This window comes from Acomys minous, assembly GCF_964271855.1.
Source record: "Acomys minous genome assembly, chromosome: 6".
NCBI lineage: Eukaryota > Metazoa > Chordata > Mammalia > Rodentia > Muridae > Acomys > Acomys minous.
In genome coordinates this window covers 43,430,450-43,456,339 of record NC_140487.1, presented here as the reverse complement: position 1 = coordinate 43,456,339, position 25,890 = coordinate 43,430,450, and the positions used below count along the sequence as shown (strand labels likewise).

The 25,890-nt window shown below is 40.1% G+C and overlaps 1 protein-coding gene across 1 annotated transcript in view; it reads right to left on the bottom strand.

Annotated features, from left to right (window-relative positions):
* The window catches only part of UBE3C (ubiquitin protein ligase E3C), a 100,595-nt gene that overhangs the window by 39,982 nt on the left and 34,723 nt on the right, over window positions 1-25,890 (bottom strand). Inside the window, exons 7-15 of the mRNA XM_084786954.1 lie at window positions 23,974-24,127; window positions 23,427-23,647; window positions 22,448-22,599; window positions 18,778-18,965; window positions 12,488-12,574; window positions 9,046-9,203; window positions 8,640-8,872; window positions 3,599-3,703; window positions 1,899-1,986 (exon numbers count right to left, since the gene is read on the bottom strand). Of these exons, the coding sequence (XP_084643080.1) occupies window positions 1,899-1,986; window positions 3,599-3,703; window positions 8,640-8,872; window positions 9,046-9,203; window positions 12,488-12,574; window positions 18,778-18,965; window positions 22,448-22,599; window positions 23,427-23,647; window positions 23,974-24,127 (1,386 nt within the window). The remainder of the gene's footprint in view (window positions 1-1,898; window positions 1,987-3,598; window positions 3,704-8,639; window positions 8,873-9,045; window positions 9,204-12,487; window positions 12,575-18,777; window positions 18,966-22,447; window positions 22,600-23,426; window positions 23,648-23,973; window positions 24,128-25,890) is intronic.

The following is a 25,890-nucleotide window of genomic DNA, read 5'->3' as shown; positions in this document are numbered from 1 at the left end:
TGACAAAAAGAGGGAATTGCTAGGGACTAGTCTGGTGTTATGTATTCTAATGCTAATTACTGGCCCCCAAGATCTGGATCTCATCCAGATGAGTACATTCTCACGTACATCTGCCCAGCTCCAATTCTTTAAGCTTGTAAAATAAATCATAGTATCTCTGTGTCAATTATTTTTGAAGCTAGCAGAATTAAAGAAAACTGTTGCTTTATTAATCCGTATCTTACAGGCCTAGTACTTAACTAGTAACATTAGGCCCTGTTCTCTCCCAACACTAAGAAAACAGCCTGGCACAACGAGTCACAGTTAACTCTTTCAAACTCATTTGAATGAAAAACAAAACCACAAAATCTGAATAATTTTTAACAGTTTAAGATTCCCTTATAGTTGGGTGGTGGTGGCACACACCCTTTATCCCCACACTTGAGAGGCAGAGGGATCTCTGTAAGTTGGAGACCAGCTTTGTCTACAGAGTGAGTTCCAGGACTGTCAGGACTACATCGAGAGAGACCCTATTGAGAGACTGGGTGTCAGGGGTGGGGTGGGGGGCAAATAGTGGCAAATTTTATAACAGATAAAGAAACTATATCTGTAACATTAAAAATTCTCCAAATGCAGTAATTTAAAAACAAGCCCCCAAAATACCATTAGTCAGCTGGGAAACGCAGATTAAAATCACAATGAGAGCCAGGCGTGGTGGCGCACACCTTTAATCCCAGCACTTGGGAGGCAGAGGCAGGTGGACCACTGTGAGTACGAGGCCAGCCTGGTCTACAAAGCAAGTCCAGAACAGCCAAGATAACAGAGAAACCCTGTCTCGAAAAACCAAACCAAACCAAACCAAACAATAAAATCACATTGAGTTATCGTCATTGTAGATCCAGGAATGAAACGCAAAGTTTGTTCCAGGTTAAGTTCTACCACTGTGCTACATCCCCAGTCTACCATGTACCTTCTTAAAAGGTCACATTTTTATTTTTAAAAAAGTTGACAATTTTACCATGTATACAATCTATGGTGATCATATTCATAACCCATCATCCTCTTTTATCTTTCCACTCTCACTGACCACTTTCCTCACAACTAGTCTCCCTCTTCACTTTCATGTCTCATTTTACCTGTTTAACCAGAGTTGCTTATTAAGAACATGGGAAGGGAGTTATTTACTGAAGCATGAAAAACCTATCAGGGGTTATGGTACTGAAGAAAATGACTGCAGCAACATTTATAATCACCAAAGACTGACATAACCCAATGTCCTTCATATGCTATGGCGGCTCAATGGAATTCTATAGAACAATCAAAAGAAACAGCTATGATCCACAGAACACCACTGCCTTATTTATGCTGCTTATCCTGCAGTTCCACCTTTCAGAAAAGGTGGATAATAATTATTTTCTATCTGTCCACCAGGAAACACAAGCTGATTTTTATTGGAATGATGAATATTCTGTGTGTATGGTGTTCAGTAAAAATCAGAGCTGGGCTAGAGAGATGACTCAAAGGTTAAGAGCACTGACTATGCATCCAGAGGTCCCGAGTTCAATTCCCTACAAACACATATGGCGGCTCACAATCATCTATGTGATCTGATGCCCTCTTCTGGCCTGCAGGTGTACGTGCAGGCTGAACACTGTATACATAATAAATTAAAAAAAAAAATCACAGAGCAACAGTAAAAGCGGTGAATGCTGCTGAGTATTCACCCTTGTGAAAAGAAGTACCAGCCAGGTGTGGTGACACACACCTTTAATCCCAGCACTAAGGCCAGCAAGTCCGGGCCAGCCAAGACTACAAGAGAAACCCTGTCTAAAAAAAAAAAAAAGAAAAAGAAAAGAAAGAAAAAAGAAGAAAGAAAGAAAGAAAGAAAGAAAGAAAAGTGACAACCGAGGAGAACTTACCCTCCAGGGTGGACTGCAGTGGGCCAATCCTGCCCATCCTCCTGAACCGCCACACATGTCTAGATGCAGGTACATAGAGCTGGGTGACCTGTGGGAATCAATTGCTGCTGTCAGCATTTCCTTCTGCCCCAGTACTGCTTGGTGGCAACTAAGCAGACTAAAACCTACACTCTTTTAAAGAGATGTCTGTCTATCCCTGTCCAGTCCAAGCTAACTCTCATGTTAGCCTTAACTACTTCAAAGTGAACTGTTGAGTGTCTGGACAGAGTAAATTAACATAATGATATAATTATGAAAAGAGCATATCTCATGGAAAAAGTAACAAATATTATATTTACCTATCTCCTCTAAAGCTTTTTATTTCCAATTAATTTGGCTGAATGAGTATTCAAGTAATATAAGCATAAAGGATTTTCTCTTAAGCTTTTAAATCTGTAATTTCTTCTAACCTCTTAGTTTTGGCCTTTGTAAATTTTTTTTTTCATGAACATACAAACTTTGGCTTATAGTCTGGGTCATACTCAATACTTGCAGAGGTACCCGAAGAGGCTTAGAGCAGTAGTAGGGCCAATGTGTGTGGTGCATGTTACATCCTCCCCTGAACCTATGAAGTAGGGCACCCATTATGTGGAAGAAATGCTTAATAGGAAGACATCAATGCTATCTAGATAGATAGCCTTGGAGAGGCAAGTCAAATGTTTATTCTTTCTTTCTAGAACAGTCTTCAGAATGACATGGTTCCTTCACACTCTCTAAAATTGATGGATGAAGGTCTTTTTCTCTGTAATACCATTGTGAATTTGTGGACTTACTCTATAAGGCCAGTCCATGCAGCTATTTTCAGATTTACTCAGATTTTCTAGGGCAGTGTTCATATCTGGGAAGAGGGGCTTCTCAGGAGTCCCTGACCTTTCCTCATACCCCAGCAGCCTCTACTGTGACAGATCACCACTCTTCAGACCTAGAACTACCACCATGCAAAAGCTCTTTTGTGTTAGTGGGAAATTTCCTTTAGAGTCCCTGCCCGGGTCCCAGAGCTGTTCACTTTGCAAGATCTGCCCATTTGCAGACTCTGCCAATGGGCAGAGATGGAGGCCCCAGGCTCAACTTGAAGATAGTTTGTCCCTGGGAACACCAGTCATGTCTCCAATGTCCTGCCACACTATTTTTGTTCCTTGCAGCACCGGTGTCCCTGTTTCTCCTGTATCTCTGCACTGTCTTCCACTCTCAAGGGTTCTAAAATGCATCAGTGATGACTGTTTGAGAGCATCTGATGCACCCTTATTCTGATGGTCTGGAAGATTCAGTCTGCTTTAGGTTCAAATCTTAGTAATAGTCAATTGTTCCTGCCCCTTCAGACAGCCTAGGATAAAGCCCATCTATTTTAACTAATGAACATACTTTTATTGTAGTATTACTAAAAATAATTTTTTCAACTCAAATAGACAATTATTGGGCTTCAATCCAACCTAAGACAAAAAAATAGTGCAATCAAAATAGTGATTATCAGGACAAACTCGAGGCCAATGCTGTTGCTACATATCTTGCCCTTTGACCAAGAGTTAGCACTACAGACAACATTGATACCTAAATTAACTGCAGAGTCAAAATTATTTAAACAGGCTTACTCTCCCCAGAAAAACAAAAAGCTAAGAAATCATCTTTAATGAAACATATTATTAGGGAGATATTCCACTAACTTTATCTGCTTTGATATCCTCTTGTTCTGACAGCCAATGGTTTGGAGGACAGAAATTTCTCCTTGTGTCTCTAGACTTCAGCATTTTCACTAGGTTGGTGATAACCTGAAAAGGAACGACAGGGCTGTGTCATACAAACAACTCAGTGACTAACACCTCACAGAGTAGGCAGCACCACTAACCAGAAGACACTGGCGTAAGTGCTTCACCACTGGGATGTGACCTTTTCCAGCTTAAAAACATCTTCCTTCAAGGACCACAAGAACATGCTGGAGGAACAAACCAGTTGTCTGCCAAGAGAAACAGAAAAGCAACAACACGGGTGCATATACAAAGTGCTCTTTTTAAAATGAAGTCATGTGACCCTAACTTGGGGGAGCGGGGAGAGTCATTTTGTGCCTTCTACCACGAAGGAGCCTATGATTCATCAGATGGTGGTGGCATATGCCTTTAATCCCAGCACTCGGGAAGCAGAGGCTCGTATACTTGTGAGTTCAAGGCTAGCCTGGTGTACAGAGCTAGTTCCAGGACAGCCAGGGCTACACAGAGAAACTCTGTGTCAAGAAACAAAATGGGTTCTTCTCATTTGGGAAGCTGCTAACCTGCACCCTTTGTATATTCGAGTAATTAATTTTTATCCTTCTCAAGTCTCTGATGGGGTTGAAGATCAGATAGTTTAGTTTTACAATTAACCTTAGCTGTTTAAGGGTTAAGATGTTTTTAGGTCTAGACAGATGTTTTAAGTTGATAATGATGAGATACGATAGATATTGCTTTACATTCAGAATTTTAGACACACCAAGAAAGATAGTTTTCTTCAAGGCTGCCAAATACAAATAGCCAAAACACTAAGAGTGTAACATTTATTTAATTCCTGATTGTTTCATGGTTCTTCTTGCTGTAAGTAGTTTATTATACGTGTGTGTAATAATATAAATGTAAATGTAAAAATTAAATATTTACTAATAAAAAAGATAGTAAAAATTTTTCCTGTAATAAAATTAAAAGACAAAATGGGAGGTGGGGTGGGGAAGAGGTCAGGAGACTGGAGAGAGAGCTCAATGGTTAAGAATGACTCTCTTCTCTTATAAAGGAGCTACCGTGTGGTTCCTGGGAGTTGAACCTGGGTCCTTTGCAAGAGGAACAAATGTTCGTAATCACTGAGCCATCTCTCCAGCCCCTTGGCTAGATTTTCAAGATAGATCTCTAGCAGTACAATAGTTTACCTGGGCTATAATGATGCTCATTCGGTCACTATGCGAATATTTTTTCTAGTTATTCTGAGAAATACCACACTCTACTACATCTGTTTTCTCCACTCACCTTGCCTGTCTGTGCTTTTGGAGCTGATCAATTCTCAAGGTGGCCATGCTGCCCAATTGCAACATCACATCTATGTGTGTCCTTTGTGAAGCGGATGTTTCTGGTTTATCTTAAGCCAGTCTTGGCCTTAACTCTCTTTATCAAGCTCAGGTGGCCACTAACTTGCGTAGTGGTTTCAGATGCTCAAGCCAACCTCAGTATTACTCTCTCTTCCTGCTGCCTTTGTATGTAGGTGTAGAACTTCCACCTACTTCTCCAGGACCATGTGTGCCTGCATGCTGCCATGTTTCCCATCATGCTGATAAACTGTAAGTCAGCTCCATACTAAATGTTTTCCTTTATAAGAGCTGCTGTCGTCATAGTGTCTCTTCACAGCAATAGAAACCCTAACTAAAGCCTAGCATGGTGGCACATGCCTTTAATCCCAGCACTCAGAGAGGTAGAGGCAGGTACACCACTGTGAGTTCAAAGCCAGCCTGGTTTACAAAGAGAGTCTAGGACAGCCAAGGCTACACAGAGAGACCCTGTCTCAAAAAAACAAAACTAAACTAAAAACACTCAAAACCCAGAAACCAACCAACCAACAACAAAAAAGAAACCCTAGGACAGATATGAATGTCCCGTTTATGGGTCATTTATTCTCAGTAATTTGGCCAGTTATGAGTCTCTGAAGTAATTGCTTATCACTGCAAAGAGCAGCTTTTCTGACTAAAGGTAACAGCAGCAGTATTGTATAGGCGTATATTTAGAAGTAACTGAACATTATGTTCAGTTAGCAATGAACCGCAGCTTCCCCACTGTGGCACAGGACCTCTTTAGACATGAACTTTTGACTAGGCCTACAGTATGAGGGATAGTTAGCAGAGGAAGCTAATAGGCAAATCTTAACTTTGTTTTTCTATGTCCCATGACCAAACTGCTTTAGACTCCTGAGGTCTGGGATACACAGGTCCACCACATTTTCTTTTCCCAAATAGGAAGTACAAACCAACAATCAAGACAAGACTCATCTACCATGGCACACTCTGCTCTCTATGTGGCAATGCACATCCATGTGCCTGCCCCTGACACACTGCCTTTGATAACGCCTATTAAATGTGGTAGCCAGATACAAAGACATATCAAGCAGGATTTACTGCCTCTGCATTGGGTTAAAGCAATTATAGCCATAAATTACACTTCAAAAAGAAGTTTATAAAGTTGATAAATGCATGATCTGTTTCAACAACGTTGATGCAGAACTTAGGAACCAACCTTACTTCTTACAGTGACAAGTAAAATGACTTTAAGCACTTAAATTCTGTGTCCTGTGACCAGCCAACAGCCACTCACACAAATTAATTCAAGAAGATCATCTCTGACTGAAAAATGAAAATGGTCTGCACTGAAGTTAAGACTTAGTGTTTACAATTCTGTCACTCAACAGAAAGCCAGAAATTAAAGGCAAATGCTTTCACATCTTTTGGTTAGTTTTACTGTGACTGTTCAACTTTAATTTGGTACTGTAATACACATAAACGGTACATGGATGGCTTTGTGCAACAGTCAACATCTCCCACATAGAATCATTAACATATGAACAGACAGGTAATGCTTGCTTTTAGGAAAAAGGGACAACTCCCTACTATTTGCGGTATTTTATATAAAAGTCATTTTTTCCTATAAGAAAAGCTAGTAGCAGTTGATCACTCATGGGTCATACTACTTTGTATTATTTTTAAGAGTCTAACTCATAGCAGGTGGTATAAAATAGGAGGCATCCTTTAAACGATTCTATTCTAAGGACGAAGTCTTTGTTAAAACACAATTTCAAATATAAGTCAATCCCATTTTTTAAAAAAAAAATTGGGATTTTGGATGTAGCTCAGTGGTAGAATGTTTACCTAGCATGGTCAAAGCCCTGGGTTCAATCTCTCTCTTGATAAGGCCTATTAAATGTGGTAGCCAGATACAAAGACATATCAAGAAGGATTTACTGCCTCTTCATGGGGAGGGTGTTTGAGACAGGGTCTTGATTAATTCACCTTGAAGTCACTATAGCCCATGCTTGTAATCACTCTGACTCAGCAACCCAAGAGCTGGAATTACTAGCATGCATCACTGCCCTTGGTTCCACAAAATTTTTATTTAATGTTTAAGCAAAACAGAATAGTGTCAGGGTGAAAAAAAATCTCTCATGTGGCATTATTAAATTCAGATATTCATTCCTAAGCCCCAAAGATAAGACTGCCATATGAAATTATAAAATATCTAGTAGGAACTGTGAAACAGTGAAGTTACACAAAACCTGGTGTCCCACAGAAGGGGAATGCTACTAGAAAAGCTCCCAGAGCTTAATTACACACAGACAAGAAAATATACACGCTACCATATGGCCCAAGTCCATGAATGTCTACACAAGCACTCCAAGTCTGAAATAGGTGAGACAGCTTATTTGTAACCTAGAAAAGGTGCAAAATAGCCCATCTTCAAGGAAGAGCTCAATAGGCAACTTTTAAGGTTTACTTAGAAATGCAGAGAGGTGATTAAAAGAAATTGTGCAAACATGTATTACATCAATCTGCACAAATTATGAATTCAATGATGCATTAGTCCTGTATTCACACAATCAAAACATTATCAGTTACTTTCACTGCTGCTAATGCTCATGCTTCTAAGTGAAATGTGTTGTAACATCAGGCAGAATGGGCTGCAGAGAGACTCTCATAGACTTGTAGGATGAATAAGCAGTCCTTAATTAGCCCATCAGGTTAAGTGCAAGCATTAATGGGTCTTTCCTAAAGTCTAGTTTGACATCTTTCTCCAAACATGGCCAAGAAGAAAGTTCCATTAGCAATATTAATACAAGCTTAGTTGATCATTTTCATTCAATTAACTTCTTTCAATTAAATAGATAGCTTGACAAAAGCAGTGATAAAAGACCTGAAGGGACAGCTGATGACTCTCATGGAACATTAGTGTTCGAGAGGTCGCTGGTACTAAACGGCCTGTAAATCTAGCATCCAATTTGGAAGATGCATTTCTTCTGCACTCACTCCTTTAATGAGCAATTTTAGCTGACTAGATGTGTTTGCAGCAGAAATTGCATGGGGGTCAGAGTCAAGCACCATTTCCCTGCTCTTTTTTTTCCCACCCCAAGTCACCCCACTCCTGCCAGCACTCCAGGCATGGTACCCCATAACTTCTTTTTCTCTATGGTTAGAAATAAACACATTCTGGAGTAATTTATATACAGCACGAATCAAAAACTATGACTAATTTTACCTCTATAATTCCACCCTATAAAAGATTAAAAAATGATTTTTACTACCAAGAAAAGATCTCTGACTTAAAAATGAAAATATTTAACACGTTTTATATTACTTCAGCTGGTCAAGGACATTTTACATATGTATTAAATGTGAAAGCAAGATTTTTATTTTTCCTTTTGTGCAGTAACATTTATGTGAAAGAAGACAGTGTTTGGGAGTCAGTTCTCTCCTTTCACTGTGTGTGATACATGTCTCCAGGCTTGGTAGAAAGAACCTTTACCTATACTGACCCATTTCATCAACACAAAAGCAATGATTTAAAATGAAAGCAGATATAAAATAAAAACAAGGCTTTAAAAGTTTTTCAAATTAAAAGTTATGTCTGAAATCAACCATCACATTCCTATTTTTCTGAAAGGAACTAAGCAGAAACATGAGCTTGATTCATTCTCCAACATGCCACATACCTTGAACAACTGAACCCATCGCTTCTGTTCCATTTGTATGCACTGTTGCATCTCAGAATTAGTAGTGACCCCAATACTCTGAAAAGCAGTAACATATTCCTCTCGAACTTCTGGCTTTGTTTCTGGGTATGCTAGCTTGATAATCCCCAAGCAGGCATCTCGAAGGCAGCGAGACAGCAGGATTAACTCCTCCAGAGTGAAAGGCATCATGGATGATTGTCTCTGACCTACAACTAAAACAACCCAATTTTCCACCAGTTTTTTTTTCCAATATACACATGAAAACTTAGAGAAGGAGAGGTAAGGAGGGGGCGGGGGCTGGGAGAGAGAGGGAGAGAGGGAGAGAGAGGAGAGAGCGCGCACACCTGAGTGCCAGCCTTTCAAACCCATTTTTCAAAATTCTCACCTTCTATAGGATCACCAAAAAATTCATTGTCATGTATGGAAATCAACGAATGACTGAACAAGGAGCTGAAGAGGTAAAAGAGTGGGATGATTCGACTAGAATCTTCAAAAGACATGGGTGAACCCCTTGATATCACCTGAAGCAATGGCACCATAGACCTAAAGTAGGGAGTAAAGGAGTTTTAGCTTAGGAATTAAGACATCAGATAAATATATTTAGTAAAGAACAAATTTACATTAAAAATAAAATTAACTTAAAGGAAGGAAACGTTTCCCTCAAGAAAAGACATGTTAGTAACTGGCACCAGAAAAGACAAGAGAGCCTACCAGATCAACCTTTTTGGTGTGTTCCTGTTCCTGCCCCCTGCAGCAATGGGCAGCTACTGAGAGTGGACATAGTCCCATGCCAAAGCCCTGCAGAGTTTTAGATGAAGACTTGGTTCCTGCATGGAAAATTATCCCCTCTTCCTGGACTTACATTTTTAAAAAGGCCAACATCTATGGCAGGCAGAACATTTTACCTAGCCCCTTGCTTTCAGGAAGGTCTGTAACAGTTCTACATTGAAGCCAAGTTAGAACCTTCAGCTTTTACTTCTTGTGGGGAGAAACTTGTTTCTCCTGTCCATGTTTGTAAGTGGTGGGGGGAGGAGGACTCAGGAGGGCTGGGGGTTGGGTGGTGGGAGGAGGAGGACTCAGGAGGGCTGGGGGTTGGGTGGTGGGAGGAGGAGGACTCAGGAGGGCTGGGGGTTGGGTTGCTGAGTGAGGTAGATGCAGATGGGACTTTGAATATGCATGGTGCTGCCTCCGAGGAAATCTCTAGAATGAGAACAAGAGCTCTGTGCCGCTCACAACAGTCTGTAACTCTAGTCTCAGAGGATCTGATGGCCTCTTCTAGCCTCCTTGGGTACTGCATCCATGCAGACATACATACTGTCCAATTTTATTACCAAAGCCAGGAAAGCTGAGAGCTGACAGAATGCACAGTTGTTTCTTCACTGGTGTACTGCCATAACAGGATGCTGCATATATTTCCTGAATGAGTCTTCACTGTGCCACCAGGCCGCCCACAAAGATCACATAAAACCAAGGAGCATATACTAGTTAAGGGAACAGGTGTTACACACTTGTTGGGTGGCCAGTGTTTTCTACAGTAAGCAGTGCTGAATCAGCACTTAAGGATCGCTCCTGCTGTGAATCATGTTCCTTACACTACCATAAGCCATGGCAGAATCGCGCAGGCAGGCAAATAAGGCTGTTAACCAACATTAATTTACTTGTTCTTTTAATTCCAGGAGGTGGGCAAAAGAAGTTAATCATTCTCACTTGAATGATGGAAAATGGAACTTGGAAGAAGAGTCACCAGTGCACTAGTGGACTCTACAGCCAGGGACAAATGAAACAAAGGCCATTCTTCCTGTTAAAACCACCAACTCAAACATCCTTCTGAAATCAGGTCAATCTCAACAAACTTGGAAGCAAATAAAACATCTACAATTTAATGTGATAGGCAAGACACCAAAAACCAGGTGAATTACAGATAACAATGAGCCATCACATGAATCCACCCTCAGAATAAGGATTTGTACCTGTGTGTGGTGACTACTCCCTCCCCCTACTGAAGGGTTTTTAGTTTTTCCTGCTGAATGGACTCTTGTTTACAGACATCCTGAGGGGGCCCCTCTGCAGACAGTACAGTGACAACAAGCAGAGTAGCCTGTTGCTACCTTTGGTAAAGAGTTGCCTGTTTGCTGGCTGTCAGTAGCTTCAGCTTCAGTAAATCTGTCTTATTTCAACAGGAAATATTGGAAATAACACACTTGAATAAAAATAGGTCTTGCAAAACATCTGTCCGTGGGCACAGTCAGTGGTGCTTTTAATCTCAGCACTTGAAAGGCCTAGGGTGAGGAACAGGCTGCATTTCAGTTGGGCCTGGCACCTCCTGGCTACCTGATAAGACAACGAGGCAGCCTCCCAGGTCTCATCCAGGTCTCCCAGCTAAACTAGTCTTGCTGTGAAACTATCCTCTGACTAAATTCACTGTCATTTTCAGAAAATCAGGTGTTTTGTTTTTAATTTTACTCCCAAAAGTGGTATGATGAGATGCTAACTAGGAATATATTATTACATTGTTTATGTTCCTGGAAGGAATTTAATAAACTAAATAAGTAACAAGAAACTCAAAATTCTCAAGTACCTTTAAAAGCCTATATAACTTTACCCATTGTAAAACAGCATTAATAATTTAATATAATTAACAGTGTCATTTTTCTTTCACACATCATGACTCCATTTCCTCACCAAAAGACAAATGTCGTAAACAAACAGGCAATTATCAAGTTGAGCATACTAGTATCTCTGTTGCTAAGCTGAGGTACGCATAGGTCGATGATAATTTCCTGTTCTAATGATCTCCAATCTCCTCTTGCCCTAAGTAAACTGTTGTTCATGAAAGTCAAGGTCATGTCAGAAGGATTTAAATGCACCAAAACCTTTTATTTTAAAATTTCTAAGTATGAATCTAATCTAGGTGTCTCTAATCTCTCTGCTAGACACAGTGGGCTGAGAAAAACTCTAATTCAAGTAAGAATCAGTAAGATTCAATGAGAAACATAAAAGTAATTCAGAAAAACTCCCTTCGCATTAGATTTTCGGATATGACGGGTGCTACTACTCCAGAAGCTGAGGCAGGACTTCCAAGCCACTGGCTGCAAAGTGAAACTGTGGTTTTTGCTTTATTAAAAACAAAGAAACAAACAATAACCAAAACAACAACAAAACTAAAACCAAGAGCAGGGGAACAAGAACTGGAGAGACAGTTCAGCAGTGAAGAGCACTGGCGCTTGACTCTCACAACCACCAGCAGCTCCAGCTTCTGACCTCTATAAATACAATCCATACATGTGGTACACAAACATACATGTAGGTAAAAGCACCTGCACGTGCCTGGTGTGGTGGCGCACGCCTTTAATCCCAGCACTCAAGGAGGCAGAGGCAGGCAGATCACTGTGAGTTCGAGGCCAGCCTGGTCTACAAAGCCAGTCCAGGGCAGCCAAGGTTACAAAGAGAAACCCTGTCTCGAAAAACAAAAAACAAAACAACAACAACAAACAAAAGCAAAACCACCTATACACATAAAATGAAGTAAATTTTTCAAAAAGAAAAAAACCCCAATGCCTCAAATTTTAAAAACAAATGTCCCTTCAGATAAAAGCCACATTCTAACCAAGTTTATAGGTAAGTTAAATGTAAAACTAGGCACTAATTTTTCTTTTTTTGGCGGGGGAGGGGGGAGTGTACGTGTGAAATTAAGGCCATTTGGAATACAATCTCCTAACATGACAGAACAAGTTTAAGCAATAATTAAAAATGCCCTTATAACACTTCCTTTAAGCTGCCACTTTCCATGCCCTTAGGCTCAATCTGTAAGCCTGTATAGCACATACCCTGTGATCATCTGTGTTGTCATGGAAGAGATGAGAAACCAAAGGTGCCTCAAAAACCTGGCGTTGAAGGCTAAACTGTAGAGAAGCCTGAAAACAGAAAAACGGGAGAAGTAAGCTATTATTTACTTGAATCATTACTTAAAAACAAAGCTATACAACTATACAGTGAAAACAGTATACAACTTAAAGAACTCACATTAATACCACAAAAGCTCACATCTGACACAGGCCCCTTGGTAAGGAAACTGAAAAGAGCCATGTACCACAGCTGCAGGTAGGCAGGCCTGGCTCTCATCTACTGTCACTGTCCTGAGATGAGTCGCGATCCAGCAGCCCTGAGGACTCAGGGCTGCTTCACTCAAGCTTAGGCTGCCCTCTCCACTATATGGCTTACTGAAAACAATAATAATAACAATAATTCAAATTTGCTTTGTGCAGTGGCATATAATTTTAATCCCAGCAGTTGGGAGATGGAAGAAGAAAGACCAGATGTTCAAGGCCAGTCTAAGCTACATCAGACTTTGTCTCAGAAACAAACAAACAAAAACACAGACTTAAGATGGTAAGAAAAACATGTCTGTAAAACAGAAATGTGATTTACTATAAGCATTTTAGGACCAAGTAGGGGGCTGGAGAGATGGCTCAGCAATTAGGGGCACTGACTGCTCTTACAGAAGTCCTGAGTTCAATTCCCACCAACCACATGGTGGCTCACAACCATCTATAATGTGATCTGGTGCCCTCTTCTGGTGTGCATGAAGACAGAGCACTCATACACATAAATGAATAAATAAATATATTTTTTAAAAAGAACAAAGTAGGAAATATCAGAAGATAAAACATTTTAAAGCAGTTCCATCACAAGAAAAGACTATATTTTAAATATCAACACAGTAATCTCATGCCCTTTTTATGACCTCTCTGTTCCTATCATACACTGAGCCTAACATAAAAAACAAGAGGCAGTCCAAATAACTAGCACCACAAGTCAGCTTCTGGCAGAGCAAGCCCCGAGTTAATTCTGCTTGGAATGTCTCAGAACCAAATCACCTGCCTACAGACTTTTCAGATGCCTCTTGTTCCTCCTATGGAAATAGCTGTGAGGGTGTTTTAAAAAGCTAGGCAGAGCTGGGCGTGGTGGCACATGCCTTTAATCCCAGCACTCTGGAGGCTGACGCAGGCAGATCTCCGAGGTCGAGGCCAGCCTGGTCTACAAAGCGAATCCAGGACAGCCAGGGCTGTTACACAGAGAAATTCTATCTCGAAAAACCAAAATAAATAAATAAGTAGATAGATAGCTAGGTAGTGTATTCCACAATTTATGTTACTGAAAGCAGAAAGATGTTTTAATTGATTATATTTAATTGGCTAAATTTTGCAAGAAGAGTGTTAATTTAAAAGGCCATATGAAGGCTAGAGAGATGGCTCAACAGTTAAGAGCACTGGCTGCTCTCTCAGAGGTCCTGAGTTCAATTCCAAGCATTCACACGATGACTCACAACCATTTATAACTACAGCTTCATGGGATCAGATGACCTCTTATGTGCAGATAGATGTACATGCAGAGAAAACATCCATATACATAAAATAAATAAAGCTTTTTTTTTAAAAAAAGCTCATAGGAGAAGATAAATAGTAAGGCTTGGATATACAAGGCACCTCAACCTAAAAATCTCAATTATATCAGCTAATTTCCTGCATTTAATCCAGTATTTCATACATACTATTCCACATTTATGTTTTCTGAATACACAATCAGAACTATGAATACTAGGTATATTTTGCTATGAAAAAATGGCCCTAAGAGGGGCTGGAGAGCTGGTCAGCATTTGACTGGGGCTGGAGAGATGGCTCAGAGGTTAAGGGCACTGTGTGTTCTTCCAAAGGTCCTGAGTTCAATTGCTAGCAACCACATGGTGGCTCACAACCATCTATAATGAGATCTGGTGCCCTCTTCTGGTGTGCAGGTGTACATGCGGGCAGAATACTGTATAAATAATAAATAATAAATCTTTAAAAAACAAAACAAAACAAAACAAACCCATTCCACACTGCAGCTCACAACCACCTATAACTCCAGTTCCAGGTGATCCAATACTTTCTTCCCTTCACACGCACCAGGCACACATGTGGTGCACACACATTCATACAGGCACTCACACTTGCTTTTGAGAAGATTGATTTCACGTCTATGAGTGCTCTATCTTCAGATACACTTACAGGGCAGAAGAGAGCATAAGATCCCAGTATAGATGGTTGTGAGTCCCCATGCAGTTGCTGGGAATTGAACTCAGAACCTCTGGAAGAGCAGATAGTGCTCTTAACTGCTGAGCCATCTCTCCAGTTCCAATAAATATATCTTGAGAAAAAAAGGAAGGAGCCAGGCTGTAGTGGCACATGCCTTTATCCCAGCACTCAGCGTCAGGAGGCAGAAGCAAGAAGCTAAACGGCTGGTGCATCCTTGGAAGGAAGGAATCTAAAATGACTCTGGTGCACATGTCTTCCAAGTTTACTTCCAAGTTTTCCCCCATTCTTTTTATATTGACTGTAGGGACTCATACAGGCAACAATGGTCTTTAATTCTTGATCCTCCTGCTTCTACCTCATCAGTGCTAGCACTACATGCATGGGCTACCACACAGGCAGTAAACTATGTCTTTAGAATTCTCATAAATGTGAAATTAGCTTAAACACTATATGAATCCAAAATAGCTGTTACAATGCTTAAAAGTTTATTGGTTTTATATGATCTTTACTCATGAAATAGAATGCAAAATTTACAGAATAGAGAGCTTACTAAATCTACTAGTTATTCTGACAACATATATTAAAAGACAAATTCATAGTTGAAAAAATAAAATGTCTCCAGTTACATCCTTACTTTTTCTTTAAAGCATTATAGAAATACTTATAAACCACATATGCAGTATATAATAATTAATGGTATATATACAACAAAACACAAAATGTATTAGCAGGATAATTATCTACCCTGAATTATAAAATGACAAGGTAATCTGTAACTCAAGAGCTAAAGAGTAGTCATTACTATTGCATGTTAACAGTGCTGAGAAGACACAGGGCACATCGCTGTCTGAAATACAATGATTAATAAATGAAAGATACAATAAAATTGACTCATTGTATTAGATTTTAGAGGGAAAAAAATCAAGCTTATATTGAGACAGAACTGACTCAGATGCCTCATGGACACCTTAAATATTTTAACTACATGGACACTTTACATGTTAAAACTACAGGCAACCTTACTGGTAACTGATAATGGCTAAAGAAAAGGTGACCCTGTAAGACAACAATGCAAAGAATGTGAAACTGTCATCAAAGCAAAGAGATCCACAGGTGAGCCTTCATTAGAGTATGAAACTATTTCTGGTTTTTGATAACGCACCTCTCTGGCAAAACATGACCTAAAGTATGATGGTCTGACTAAGTATGTTAACTCAACCAGAATAGGGCTCACTGAGGAAGACATAACCAGCTTTAACCTTATGATAGTGTGTCCAATGGACTTCCTACAAGAAGGGCTTGTTCTAATCTGTGCAGTGATCCCTAACCACACTGACTAGTATGAATGAGGATTTGAGTTTACTTACGTAATATAGTATTATGTATTATAATATTTCAATGTTAGGGCACACATAAGTAAATGATGAGCCTATTTTTACTGGGATGAGAAGAAAGCAAGTTTCTGGGAGATGTGGGGTTCCTAGTGGACAACATGGGAAGTCCCACATGACATGGCTCTACAGTTCAACAAGATTCTGGAGCTCCAGAAAGTTATTAAATGAAAGACAAAAATTTAAGAGCCAAAGTACCAGCTGAGAGAGAACTATAAAAGTAAACAAAAATAAAAAAAGTTTAGTAAAAATAGAAAAAGAACCCATAAGGAAAACTAAGCAAGAGAAGCCCATGGGTATTTAAAAAACAAACTACCACCAACCCAGCACCAAAAAGAATGAAAATAATAGTATCTATAAAGGGGAGCACATAAAAGAGGTCAGGACAATGTAGGAGGAACAGTCTTGTGAGTTGAAATCAAAGCAATGCTGTTTTGCAGTTGTTCCATACACTGAGACTCTGAGCCAGACTGCAGCAGAACAAAAGCAAACCTCTCAGTGCCAGACAGCACTCACTGAGACCTTTGTGAGCTTACTAAGGACAAGGATAACTGCGTAACAGTTTGCAGCTCTTCTGGTTTGCTTCTGCCCTCTGATGGGTGCTGAATAAATGTCAGGCTCTATAAAGGAGCATAGGTTGGGCTGCTAACTAGTGAAAATAGCTTCCAGAAAGCTATCCAAAGCTGTAGAGCTCCCCCCCCCCCACCCCAACCAGCTCATTTACTCATCAAAATGGCCTGGCTGGAGTCATTTTCTAGTATATGGGCACCAGCCAGACTAAGAAATAGATACTTCCTTCCTATATGTCTCCTCAAGAAATACACACTAAGCCTATAAAAAACTGTATAGTTTGTTGAGTGAAGCAGGCAAACCTGAGTGAGCTGAGGGGTCCCTGGCTGGCCATCTGGTTATGTCAAGAAAAGCAGCTGTGCAGACTGGTTAGGCAGTGATAGTCAAACAAAGGCCAACTGTGCTCATCTCAGTGCAGTTAGAAGTGGAAGGCTGGAGCACCTCACATTTCTGCTGATACTCCCTCAGTAACTTCAGATGCCTGGATAGAATGGTGCTTAGATGGTATTTAGTAGAGGCAGTCGGATCTCTGTGAGTTCAAAGCCAGCCTGGTCTACAAAGCTAGTCCAGGGCAGCCAAGACCACACAAAGAAATCCTGTCTCAAAAAGCCAAAATAAAATTAAAAAAAAAAAAAAAAAAGAAGACGTTTGTAACAAACTTACTAGTTTAAAAAAAATTGGGGGCCGGAAAGATGGCTCAGAGGTTAAGAGCACTGGCTGCTCTTCTGGAGGTCCTAAGTTCAATTCCCAGCAACTACAGGGTGGCTCATAAGCATCTACCCAGGCATGGGGGCACACACCTGGAATCCCAGCACTTCGAGAGGCAGAGGTAGATGGATCTTTGTGAGTTCCAGGCCAGTCTGGTCTACAAAGTGAGTCCAGGACATTCTAGCCAGCCATCACTTTCCTGAGTTTTTGTAGGGCAGCCAATCTCTATACAAACCCTGAGTAATACACTGTCATCCTTTTCTCCAATTTTATGCAGCTAAGCCCTTACATACAGTTCTCTGTCTCTTTTCTTCATATCCATTTGTCTCAGTGTAAAACAAACAAACAAACAAACAAACAAACAAACAAAAACCATGCCCTTTATAATTCTGATGACACATGCTAAACAAAATTAAACCTATCAATCCCAGCTCTGAAAAAGCAGTATAACTTTAAAAACCTACTATACTTAACACAGAAAACGTCTTGGAACAGTTGCTCAAAGGAACAGGGCTGTACTTATGAAATTGAGCCAGCACAGAAAGTTGCTTTATTCTTTAAATACCTTTGGAATTAAACACAACTAAGGCATATATTCAACAATTACTAACCAAAGCAAGGACTCCTTGCTCTACAGCATGTGTCCTAGACAAGGTTAGCAGCCTTTGGGCCTCACACTTGCTTTACTGCAATTGACTACAAGGAGTGAATTATAGCAGAGAGCTCAGATGAGAGTCTACATTTAAAAACCACCAACAACAACATTTTTTTTTAATCGTAACCAAAAGTTAGTCTGTCTGTCTGTCTTTCTTTTGTTTTTTGAGACAGGATTTCTCTGTGTAGACCAGGCTGGCCTCAAACTCACAGAGATCCACCTACTCCTGTCTCCCAAGTGCTGGGATTAAAGGCATGTGCTACTACCATCAACACTGCCGGCTAAAAGCTTCTTCATAGTTTTTCTGTTTGTTTTTTTTTTTTAAAGCTGACTACAGTTATTTGTCAGGGTATCACAACTAAAAGGCGCTATGAAAACAACAACAACAAAAAAAACCTAAAAAGAAATTCAGCATGCTGGTGCATAGGTATGAGTCTAAATTTTAAAGTGGATGTTGAGGTCTAACACTCATATGCAAGACACTATTGCACGTAAAAATAGCTGAACTAATCTGCTAGTAAATCACATTCAGGGCTGGGAAGGATCATAAATGGTTCCAAAAAGGAAAACAGAGTTTCATTTTCATGAAGGGCTTGGCAAGTCCAGTATCCTGTGTCCTCTTCTATAAGAAAATAGACCAACAGGTCACAGTTCACACTGTGAATCACAGAGAAATTGCAAGCTCCCCCACCTGTGCACACCAACCCCAAGAGACCTGCCTGACTTTGGGCACCATCATACGGTGCTGCACCATCAGCGTGTGGCAGATAGAAGCCATCCTTGTGAAGACCTCCTCACTGGCGGAGTCCCTCCACACCAGGTTCAACAGGGTGTTGGTCTGCTGCTTCGTATCTAGCTTTCTCAGACACTCTTCGGCAATGTATGGGGCTGAGACCCTGCCATCCTCCTAAATGGAACAGAGAAATGAGTCTGAGTAAGTGGAATGTTGCTGGAACTTGCCCACCCAGCAGTCACCTGTCACCACACATCTTTCTGAAGAGAAAACACAAAGCCTTACCTAATAATTCCATTGACCTCCCAACATAGTTCCTAACTGCCCACTGTGGTCACCTAACTCCTCTAGAGATACAGTCACCATCAGGCATCAACTCTGCCCACCACATAATACAGCAACTATGAACGCTCAAGTTTTTGCCGAAAATTCAGCTTTTTTAAAAAAGCATTTACATCTTAAGAAAAATTCATTCCATATACCATAGATCTGAGTTGTACTGACAGAAAACCCAGTGAAATTACCATCTGATGATACTTCTATTTTAGCATGAGACAGTTAATAAAAAATTCAAAGGATGTACATAATACTTAATAAATTTGGTATCTGATCTTAATCTCTCTAGGGCTGATTTACTGGATAAAACCTATGCCATGTGGTTTACTAACTTAGTATTAACTAAAGATATGTGCTTTTTTCCGATTTACGTGCATGACATATATATATATAAGAACACCTGACAGTACTGCTAACTAGACTGTTTGAAAGCTTGAATGTTCAATTTATAGTCATTTGCCAATTCCAACACTCCTTTAGGGTAAAGTGAACAGGCTGTATTAAAACCTAAAAGTCAAGAGTTGAGGGTAAACTCTTTTGGAAGAAGGTGCGTAGTGAGACATGGTCTTGCTACATACACAGTTCACGCTGTCTTCAACCCACTTGGTAGCTCAGGGTGGTATTAAATTGGAGATTCTCCTACCTCAGCTTCCCACGATTATAGTAGCGAGCTACTATGCCCAGCATATAAACCAACTTTGACCTTGGAAAGGTCTCCTACAATCAAATTATGTTCTACCTAATTAATTATCAAAAGAAGAGAAAAGGCAGTAACATACACATGAACATAAAGGTTCTGGTCCAACAAAATTACTGACAAATTGTCCTAAATTATCAACTCATAAAAATGATGATAAGTGTATCTATCCTATGCCAAGGTAGTTCTTTTGTTTTTTCCCCAAGAGAGAACATTGCTAGGAATGAAACCCAGAACCTGAAGCATGTTAGACAATAGAATAGACTACCACTGCCATCATGTAAATCTTTTTGTTTTGTTTGTTTTTCAACACAAGATTTCTCTATGTACCTCTGACTGTCCTGAATCTCATTCTTATAAACCAGGTTAGTCTCAAACTCAGAGATCTGCCTACCTTTGCCTCCCAAGAGCAAGGCTTAAAGGTGTTGGCTACCAGGCCCGACCCATAACGTACTTCTTCCCCCAGTTCCCCACACCCAATACAGGGTTTCTCTATGTAGCTCTGCTGTCCTGAAACTCACTCTGTAGACCAGGCTGGCCTCTACATCAGAGATCCACCTACCTCTGCCTCCCTTGTGCTGGGATTAAAGGTGTGGGCCACCGCCATCTGGCCATGTAATTCTTTTCTTTTCTTTTTTCTTTTTTTTTTTTTTAAGATTATGTATAGAGGACATCAGATCCCAGTATAAATGGTTGTGAGCCACCATGTGGTTGCTGGGAATTAAACTCAGGAAATCTGGAAAAGCAGACAGTGCTCTTAACCTCTGAGCCATCTCTCCAGCCCAGGCATGTAATTTTTAAGAGGTAACAAAATACACTTAAATTCTTTTTTTTTTTTTTTAAATTCTTTTTATGTATGAGCGCTCTGTCTGCATGTACACCTGCACGCCAGAAGAAGGCATCATATCTCATTACAGATGGTTGTGAGCCACCATGTGGTTGCTGAAAATTGAACTCAGGACCTCTGAAGAGCAGCCAGCGCTCTTAACCACTAAACCATCTCTCCAGCTCTATATTTAAATTCTTTTTTTTTTTTTTTTTAAAGATGTATTCACAATGTCCTGCCTACACGTGTGCCTGCCCACCAGAAGAGGGCAGCAGGTCTCATTATAGATGGTTATGAGCTACCATGTGGCTGCTAGGAATTGAACTCAAGACCTCTGGAAGAGCAGCCAATGCTCTTAACTTCTGAGACATCTCTCCAGCCCTATATTTATATTCTTTAGAGTTAAAAAGGAGTCAGGTTGGCTAGGGATGTAGCTCAGAGGAAGAGCACTTACCAAGCATACTCGGAGCCATAAAGTTAATCCCTAACCCTACAAAACAAATAAACAAATGAATACATTTTAAAACCTTCTTTTTGGATCTCTGTGAGTTCAAGGCCAGCCTGGCCTACAAAGCAAGTCCAGGACAGCTAAAGCTACACAGAGAAACCCTGTCTCAAACAGAAAACAAAATCTAGCTTCAGCATGCTTATGATAGTATATACCTTTAATCCCAGCACTCAAGAGAAGCAGAGTCAGGAAGATTTCTGAGGTTTGGAGACAACCAAGGCTACACAGTGAGACCATGAGCCTTGCCCCTACCTGTCATCCCAACACTTAGGAGGCAGAGACATGAGGATGTCTGTAAGAGCAAGGTCAGCCTGGGCTATATAGTGAGTTCTAGGTGAACTAGAGCTTCACAATGAGATCCTGTCATTAAAAAATCTGAAAAGGGTGGCTGAAGAGAGAACTCAGTTGTTAAGAGCACAGGCTGCTCTTTCAGAGGACCTGGGTTCGATTCCCAGCATCCACATGGTGGTTCACAAATATCTGTAACTCCAGTCCCCAAGGGATGGAATATCCTCTTCTAATCTCTTATGGCACTGAATACACATGGAACACAGACAAACATGCAGTCAAAACAATCCATGTAGATAAAAGAAAAATAAAATCTCAAAACAAAATAAAGCAAAAAATTGTTTAAAAAAGAAAATGAAGCAGGCTAAAAGATCTGGTCCAGAAATGAGTGGCTCTTGGTTTATTTATAACTGAGCAATTAGTTCTCAACCTAAATGTATAACAGAAGAAATAATAATCTCCAGGAGAAAGAAGAGGAATCAAAGCATAAAACTGTGTAAGAGATCCCCTAAAGCTATTGTGTGCTATGGGGGAAAGGAAGACCTAAAGTGGAGTATAGTACTGTGTTATCTCAAAGTTACAAGTATTAAACAAATCCCAAGTTACAAGTATTAAAGAGTAGTCAGGCAGGAAATTTATAAATGTGTCTGTTAGCAAGTTGTAGCTTCTACCCACAGGGAGGAAGCGCTTCCTGCAATAATGTCTATACCCACATCTTAGCATAGATAGGAAAACAGACTGTAAACAATACAATGTTACTTCCTCAGCCTCTCTGAGGGAGCTGATGGTGGTCATGCAATAAATAATGCTGAGGAAGCTACTTGCGCTGCAAGCACAGCATTTACTTCTTACTTTTGTTGGAAATCTGAGCCACTCAACTGATTTTGAGATTGGGATTAGATTGAGAAATATGGGTATAAAAGGGTCTAGCTTAACAGAGCTGCATCCCTGGCTGTAAAGCTAAGGCTGAGAAGCTAGCTACTTCTGGTGTGACAGCTTACGGGGCCGGTGGGCTGGTCAGTCTCCTCATTATCGTCCTCAGAGTCACTGGTGGAATCAGGGCAGCCTGTACCAGTGGGTGAAGCAGGTAGCTGAGAGAGGAAGGTCTGTAGCACTCGCAGATAAACCAGCAGGCCATCTTCAGAGAGTGCTCCTTTCAAAGACAATCAGCACATGAGTTACTTCAGACAGATGGGCATCACTTTATCCAGAGGTCCTTCTTTATGGGCCTTACTACTTTAATTATATTCAAACTGCTGCACACTATACAATATATTTTATCTTTGTCTCTAGAAACCTAAGACCAGAGCACCAGCAGGATCTCTAGTCACTCCTGCAAATACCTTCTGGAGTCCTTGCTAGGCAATACTAAAGGCTTCAACAAACAAAGGTGGGGCTACTACCTAGACAGTTAAAGTGATGAGCAGGCTAGAGTTTTAATTTTAAGCTGAACTCCAGCTTCTATGGAGTAGTGGTCAGGGTTACTGAAAACAGAACAAGGTTCTGAGTCCTTGCACTTAAGTGTTCAAGTCCTAAACCCTCCCCACAGACCTTGACTAGTATATCACCCCCGCTGGCTATCAGCTGTAACCTTCACAATATAATAGTCAACAAGTTCCTTAGACTCTAGTAAACTATTAGTTGAAGAAAGGGGTTGTAGAAATCACAATTTTTATTGCTTGGTCAGAAGCACAGGTGGCAACCCATTTTGTGCAACAGGGTCTGAAGTATAGGCAGTTTCATGGGACTGAGCCAACTTATGGAATCTGTCCCTTTCTCCAAGTAGCCTATGTAAGAACTAAAGCGCTGACGGTTGAGGAAAAAGACCACATCTTGCATCCTGGTTATAGGAAAACAACCTGGATTTTTAAGATTTCTAACAATTTGTGAAATTGATGCTAAAATGTCACCGCAGTCTTCTGACTTATCTGCTCAGCTACCTATATAGGAGTTAGGAAAGATTCATCTTATATTTCATACCCAAATAATTCTCGCCAACAGTTAAAACAAAATAGAAGAGCCATGGCACTCCAATACTCCGTTTTGAACTTTGACTCTCTAGTAACAATAATGCATTCAGAAAGGGCTCATAAGGGAACACAGTTTGTGCATCTGCTAATGCCGGAATGACGAAATGAAAAATTTGATCGGTAAAAGGTGCTGCAAGAAACTCCTCTGTGAAGGCTGAGAAAACTTGATGCCTGAAAGAAAAAGGGATTTCAAAAGAATCAAAACATCCTACCCATCAAATCATGAATTCAAATCATTTCCCCAAATGTCTAAGCAAATAATCTATACTATATATTGATAAAACTAATCATCCAGTGGAGACTAGAATTTGATCTTATAGCTTTTCTATTAAGACAATCCCTCCCCTCATGATGGGTACTAAAGAATAGGAAATAAATCAGATGACCAGAATTACAAATTTATTATGCTAGGCATAAGCAAGAAAGAAAAGTGCACTGCATTCTGTCAATCATGACATACTACTAAAAAAGTGACTGCCCAGTCTCTGCTTACCCACCTTGCACCTTCAGGACAGGAGCTGTATGTAAAGTGCAATGGTTTTAGGACATTCTCCAGCAAAATTTTTGCTATAGGAACTCGAGACAAATCAGAATATTCAATACTTGATGGAAGCTTGCTATTAATCAACAAGTAGAGAGATCTATAATATCCTAAAAGAAAGGAGACAACACATTTATATTAAGTACCTGTTTTATTACAATGGAGAAATACTTTAAAAAATTTAAATACACTCATTTTGGGGAGGTTCAGAGGGCAACATGGAGGAGTCTATTCTTCCACCTTATTGAACCTAGGAATTGTATTCAGATCATCAAGTTTTGGGCAGAAAGTACCTTTATTCACTGAGCCATTTCAACTGCTAACCATCAATTTTTAAAGCTACATGGGTAGAAAGAGGAGGAAGAAGGTCTCAATTTATAGTTCAGTCTGGCATCAAATTCACAGCAATCCTCCTTCCTCAGCTTCCCAAGTGCTATGGTAACAAGAATGAGCCACCACATCCAGCGACACTCGTTTTGCTAAGACATGAATGGCTCATAGGCTCCCATGTCCACTGGTTAGTTAAATCAACAATGTACAATGCCAGCTTTGACCCACTGTTACCCACTCATTTAGAAACAAATCAAAGACATAATTACTTCAGTATACCATGAAAAGATAGAGAGTAAATATTTTAAGGGGATCATTATCATAGCTAAAAGTGAATTAACTGTACTTCTTAATATTATAAATAGCTACTAAGTGATCAATTTGCCAACTATCTGGTGTTATTAATTTTATTTAATCAACAGGCTTGATTCCTAACCCCGTGATTCTAGTAGGGTCCATATTGTGACCTTTTGATCTCTCTCCTAAGCACTTGAGTATGGAACTAATAATGTTAGGGGCACCCTTGGTGTTACAATGAATTCGTGGGTCCAAACACACTAATATGCTTCAGTCTACAGTGCTGTTACCCTCAAGACTCCCATGCTACCACCTGGCTGCTGGTGGCAGTTTGTTCTGATGGACTGAATGCCTATCTCACCTTGCTGGCCCGACTATGACCTGTTTGTCTATAGGAGCTTTCAAGTTCCTTTTAGAGGAAACAGTGTACTTAAAACCCACAACCTGAACTCAGTGACTTAGAGGTAGGTTTATACACACAACTTTTGCTGCTTTTCTTAAGTTTCTTTTAGAAATATTTACCCCTTTTTGTAAAAAAAAAAATTTTTTTTTTCATTTGACATTTGTGGTTATTTTATATGTATTGACAACATCTATGTATGTGTACCATATGCATGGTTGGTGCATAGAGTTCAGAAGATGGCATCGGATTTGCTGGGACTGAAGTTCCAGATTGTTGTAAGGCTGCCATGTAGGTGGGTGCTAGGATTGAACCCAGACACTCTGCAAGAACAGCAAGTGCTTTTAATCCCCGAGCCATTTCTCCATCCCAACTTAAGAGTACTTTTTGACAACAAGCCTACAAAGCCTTGTATCTGAGCTATCACTGTCAAATGATCCAGTGCTCTTTTATCAGTGTGTTGCGGCTAGGCAGGGGGCTTGTCTTTCATCCAAGCTTTTGCAAGCAGAGGCAGGAGTCTTAAGGCCAGACAGGGTGACTCTGTCTAAAAAAATTAAACCCGAAAAAGAGCATTAGAGTTCAGAACCACTCCAATTCTGTCTGGTAGACACTGTCTTGGGGAGGGAAGTAAGTTTTATTATAAAACTGAGAAGACAGACTAGTTTTTAAGAAAACAGTAAATTTTGTGTATATAAAACAGTAACCACAAGTATGTCTAGAGTGCAAAGTTCTGTACTAAACTGTACAAAGTATACACTAAGTACAAAACTAAAACGTACAGAAGAGTAACGTCACAAAGAATTCATTAAAACAACTGAAAAACAGCCATGCCACTGCACACAACAG